This window comes from Synchiropus splendidus, unplaced genomic scaffold, assembly GCF_027744825.2.
Source record: "Synchiropus splendidus isolate RoL2022-P1 unplaced genomic scaffold, RoL_Sspl_1.0 HiC_scaffold_20, whole genome shotgun sequence".
Lineage (NCBI taxonomy): Eukaryota > Metazoa > Chordata > Actinopteri > Syngnathiformes > Callionymidae > Synchiropus > Synchiropus splendidus.
Window position 1 is genome coordinate 2,522,805 of NW_026527054.1, and position 5,349 is coordinate 2,528,153.

Consider the following 5,349-nt stretch of genomic DNA (forward strand, 5'->3'; position numbering starts at 1 on the left):
CAGGCGTGCAAAGGAACCAAATTGCCAACTGGTAAAGGTGTGGATATGTGGTTTTGTGGTCCTTCCAAAACAACAGTGGGTCCTCATTTCTTGAAATGTATTTTTGGATGAGGTACCGTTGCACTTCCACAATAGCCTCAGCTTCAGCATTGGACACGCCCCGACTCTCATTTACCGACGTGTCAAATAGACTCCACAGGTTCCCACCACCTAAAAAAAAGACAGCACTTCATGATAGTATTATAGTAAACATGAAAACAGATATAAAATGTTGATTGTGCTGCCGCATTTTCATCCTTCACTTGAGGCCTTTGTGGAGGAATTGATGGCAGAGAGATTATGTTGGCGCACTCCGTTTTCAGTCTTTCTACGGCCTCATTTGCTCTCAACTCACTGTGGAATCCAAGTACTTTCAACCGTGGATCCAGCAGTGTTGCCAGTGTCATTACACTGGCAGTCTCTAGTTTGGCCAGATGATCCCTCAGCCTTACTTTTAAAATGTCTGTCAACATTTTTGGTGTTTCTGTGGTCACATTAGAAGCTTCGCAGTTCACTGCATGCAGAAGCATTTTCATCTGTGGTATCACTTTAGACCCGACACCCGTTTCTCCTCTAACAGCTTAACAGTGGCCTGGTGGAATGGGCCAAGCACTTTAATGATTTCTTCAATTGTTTTGAAGTCACTGGATGTGAGTTGTGACAGTAAAGCAAGGGCAGCCCCCATGGCTTCCCGCTGCTCAAAGACACGCTGGAGCATAAGCAGTGTGCTGTTCCAGCGTGTTTCTACCTCCATTAGCAACTTATGTTTTGGTCTTCCCATGGACTCTTGCATGTGGCTAAGGCGTTCTTTAGCAGTTGTGGAGGTCCGGAAGTAGGCCACAATTTTTCTGGTTTTTGCTCTTATTTCAGACAATATGGGGACCTGGTCAAATGACTTTCGCACAATCAAATTAAGGGAATGTGCAACACATATGCTTTGCCTTACACCAAGAGTGTGTGCACAGGCTATCATATTGGATGCCGCATCTGTGACCAGGCATTTGACCTAATCTTTTATTCCCCATTCTGCCATAATTTTTGTCTTTGCCTGGGCTAAGTTCTCTGCTGTGTGGCTCTGTGGAAAGTGTTCCACTCCCAGCAGGATGGTGTTCAGAGTGTCCTCCTCAGTAATAAAGTGACACGTCACACCAAGATAGGCCTCCATGTCCATAGAGGTCCACATGTCTGCAGTCAGACTGCAAGCTTTAGCTTTCTGGACCTCTTCTTTTGCCTTCTGCATTTCGGCATGGAATCTCTCCTCGACCATTGCCTTTAGAGCCTGGAAAATAAAATAAACAATAATGCCTCAGATTTATATAGCGCTTTTCATGACACTCAAAGCACCTCAGAGTTCATTCACACGAGGCGAGGGAGATTAGGTCTAACCCAATGACACTATGAAAGCAACTTGGTGGGAGCGGGATTTGAACCGCCAACCCTGCAGTCATTGGACAACCTGCTCAACCACCTGATCTACTGCTGCCCACTACTATGGCACCTGTCATTTACCATACAACAAACAGCATAAATTATGGATATACAATACTCACCTGTCTAGTTGGAATAATATAGGTAGGCTCGAGGAGATCCAGGAGGCTCCTAAATCCCTGATCTTCCACCAGTGTGAAAGGCTGGGAATCCTTCACAACCATGGCAACCGAAGCCTGATCCACAGCATGTTTCCTGGTACCTACACAGACACATTACATTCGATCATGTTGTTATGTTTCGGCCACAGTGAGGGACATGGCATTTTAAATGATTGTGGGTTATTACTTGGCGCGGGTTGTGCACGTTCATTTTCATTCAAGGCTCGGTACTGCCTCAACATGCATGTGGTGTTGTTTGTGTAACTCAGCTCCTTCGAGAAGAGCAAGCACTTCACCTGAAACCAAAAGATTGTTTGAAGAATGAGTGTTGGGGGTGTGGGGGTTAAAATTTCTATCTACATATATGTTATAATGTATTATTATTATATCATGTGTCACAAACATAGTGTACAGAAGGCTCCCTTTAAGATGACGTCACACGTTGCGTGGCAGTTTTGACATGCGCAGTAGTGGTTGAAGTTCGCTCTGAGAGTAGTTGGCTGCCGCTCGTCCTCCTGGGTTTTTTGTCTTAAGTTAAGTAAGTGTTTGTTTTCACCATAGTTGCCTTTCAGTGTTTGGTTAGTCCGTAGTTGTGTGCGTTGCCTTGTGTGCATTTGATATAGTAGTAGTAGTCCGTCGTCGACGAAGGACGCTCCAGCAATTAGCCACCGCCCTTTGCGGCGTGTTAAGTGGTCACGTGATCCAATGGACCGTGTGCGGGTAGTGGCGTTTGTCCACCACACGATGGTGCCCGTTCCCACGGAATGAGAATCGGTTTCTTTGACATGTTTTGTCCATTAAGGTGTGACCATTGTATTGTAATTTGTATAATTTTGTATAATTGTCTTCTGTGTGTTATTTCACAGAAACTATATATATATATATACATATATATATATCTATATATATATATATATCAAGAACTTGGACAAATAAACCACACAGTTTACACATCTCTTGAACTCCTGTGCTCTGACCGGCCAACCATCGTGGATTCTTTATCAGTTATCCGAACCAGCATCATCATCGTCCTTCCTCCTCAACATTAAGTGGTCCTTCGAGCCGGATAAAGAATCTACGATGGACCCTAGAGAGATGTACCCGGACGTGCGGCCAAAGCGAAGACCACAACGTCCAGCGAGATTCCAGGACTTCCAAGTGGACTACATTGGCAGTCGGCAAGAAGACCGTCCTCCACCAGGCAAGCCTACACCTCAATCATGGGAGACCCCAACCCAGAGGAGACAAGTATCACCGCCTTACTACGGACGCTACCATGAGGATGCGGCTCATTATGAGATGCCTCCGCTTGCTTCAGTTCGCTTCCAGGACAGTGAGCTTTACAGCGATTTGTCAGCTTCTCCAGGACCTCCAGACTGGGACCCACATTACGAAGGAAGAAGTAGCTATGACGAGAGCTCCCGACTATATCATACCCAAAGAGCCTTCGAATCAGGTCTGAAGGAGCTACATGAGACACAAAAGGAGATGAAAGAACTACTGGATGTAACCCGTTCCTTGCATGCCGTTATGGGTCAACCTGGAAAGCATGCAGGGAAGAGTAACAGCTTTGAACTATCAGTAGAGGAGGATGAAGGAGACTGGCCTGAACCTCCACCCTGGCCTGAAACCAACTGTAGACCTTCGTCACAGCATGCAAAACCTGAATATTGATGCACATCAGATTCGGCCCCTCCCAGCTCCACCCGCAAATGACTGTGCATCCAGCACCTATGTTCAACACCAGTCTCAGCAGCCCGTCCACAGTTTTGCCCCTCCTCCTCCAGTAGATCAGGTCTACAGAGGACCCCCCCCCCAACAATTCCAAAATTCATCCAACCAGACCCCAGTGAGTTCTCTCGACTACATATTGCTCTGGAGAACCTACTTCCTCCAACAGCCTCTGAGCTCTTCAACTATCAAGTTCTGCTCGACCATCTGAAGCTGGAAGAAGCCAAGCTGATTGCGGACGCCTACTTGAATTCCCCAAACCCCTACACTGAGATCATGGCAGCTCTCCATGACAAGTTTGGACAACCTCACCAGCTGGCACTTCGGACAATAGCCACAGTTCTTGAAGCTCCAGAAGTCAGGTGTGGAGATAGCACAGCCTTTCAGAAGTTTTCCCTCCAGATTCAGTCCTTGGTGGGTCTTCTACAGACACTAGGTACAGAAGGGGAAGTTGAACTCAAGTGTGGTTCTCACGTTGCTAGGCTGTTGAGTAAGCTTCCCCCAGAACTGCGGGCAGACTTTCGCCGCCACCATTACAATTCCATAACTAGTCACACCTTGACTGACTTAGCTGAGTGGCTTCGGTATGAATCCTGGTGTCAGGGATATGATAGTCATGTCGCTGTGCGTAGTGGTAAGGAGAGGTTCACCACCAAAGGGGAGGGTCGTGCAGGAAGGCAGACAGTAACTGTTTTACACGAAAAGGACAATGAAAGGACAATGCTGCTCGCAGAAGCAGCAAAATGTCTGAACATGAACGGCAGTCCAGAAAACCTCCCTCTCCGAACAGTTCGCCACGATGTCCAGGTATTGCATGGACAAACTGTGTCATTCCAAGTTTCCTCAGTGGATCGTCCATCCATACAGCTAACAACCTCAGCCTTGCCCCATACACCTATCCAATGGAACGTCTCCAACGGAAGTTTAAGCACATGCATGGTCTTCCGATCCCGGCCTTTAAGAATGCTACCCCCTTCCTGCTGATTGGTTCTGATCAACCTCACCTTATAACACCGGTTGAGCCAGTCAGGCTGGGCCCCCCCGGGGGGCCAGCTGCTGTACATACAAGGCTGGGCTGGACTCTTGAAGGTCCCGTTCGAGATACGGGGGGGCTATCTCACAGTACGCAGTGCCTCTTGACCACCTCCCCACCACACCTGGATGAGATTTTCCAGCATGTTGAGAGACTCTGGAAACTGGATGTCGTACCCCAACACCCTGAGAGAGAAGTGACTCGCTCCAAGCTTGATAATCATACTGTTGCACTGCTTAAGTCCAGAACTGCCAGGGTAGAGGTGGATGGTATTTTCAGATATGCAACTCCATTACTGCGTCATGAGAAAATGCCACTGCTACATGCCCCAAAGGAGTCCGTCATGCCATTGTTGCGCAGTACGGAACGTCGGCTCCTCAGAGAACCTCAGAAAGCCAAAGATTACTGTGCAGAAATGCAGAAGCTCATCACGTCTGGCGCCGTGCAAGAAGTGAAAGAAGCGAAACCGCCAGAGGAGTGCTGGTACATTCCCCACCACCTTGTGCACCATAATGGGAACAATCGTTTGGTCTTCAACTGCTCCCATTCCTACCTCGGACAGACACTGAACCAACATCTGCTGTCTGGTCCAACCCTTGGTGCTTCGCTCCTTGGGGTTTTACTGAGGTTCCGAGAGCACCCTGTGGCCATCAGCGGGGACATCAAAGGGATGTTCCACCAAGTGCGCTTGCTCAACAACAGACAACAGAGTGAACTCCTTTCTTCTGGGGGCTTTGAACTCCTCCTTTGAACTTCCTGCAGAACTCCTACAAGAGTGGTGTAGCTGGGAAGCGGAACTGGACCTACTGTGCCACATCACCTTTCCTAGGCCATACCTTCCGAAGGATGTCAGTCACAAGGGTGTGACATATGAAGTCCATATATTCGCTGACGCTTCTGATCGAGCCTATGGCGCTGTGGCGTATTTGAGAACTGAGGATAGCCAAGGCCAACGGC

At 48.0% G+C, this 5,349-nt stretch overlaps 1 protein-coding gene across 1 annotated transcript; it reads right to left on the bottom strand.

The window, feature by feature from the left end:
• Positions 1-209: 209 nt before the first annotated feature.
• On the bottom strand, positions 210-4,971 carry LOC128751741 (uncharacterized). The gene is made up of 4 exons (XM_053852936.1): positions 4,946-4,971; positions 1,816-1,924; positions 1,590-1,729; positions 210-1,318 (listed from the first exon to the last, which is right to left on the bottom strand). The coding sequence occupies exons 1-4, from the start codon at positions 4,967-4,969 to the stop codon at positions 1,046-1,048; spliced, it is 546 nt and encodes a 181-aa protein (XP_053708911.1). The 5' UTR covers positions 4,970-4,971; the 3' UTR covers positions 210-1,045.
• Between the last annotated feature and the right edge of the window lie 378 nt (positions 4,972-5,349).

Coding starts and splice junctions, on each gene's coding strand:
- LOC128751741 (XM_053852936.1), bottom strand. CDS start 4,969: ATGTTGGTTCAGTGTCTGTCCGAG. Junction 1,925..4,945: donor TGGTTCAGTGTCTGTCCGAG/GTAGGAATGGGA, acceptor TTTTGGTTTCAG/GTGAAGTGCTTGCTCTTCTC. Junction 1,319..1,589: donor ATATTATTCCAACTAGACAG/GTGAGTATTGTA, acceptor TTTATTTTCCAG/GCTCTAAAGGCAATGGTCGA.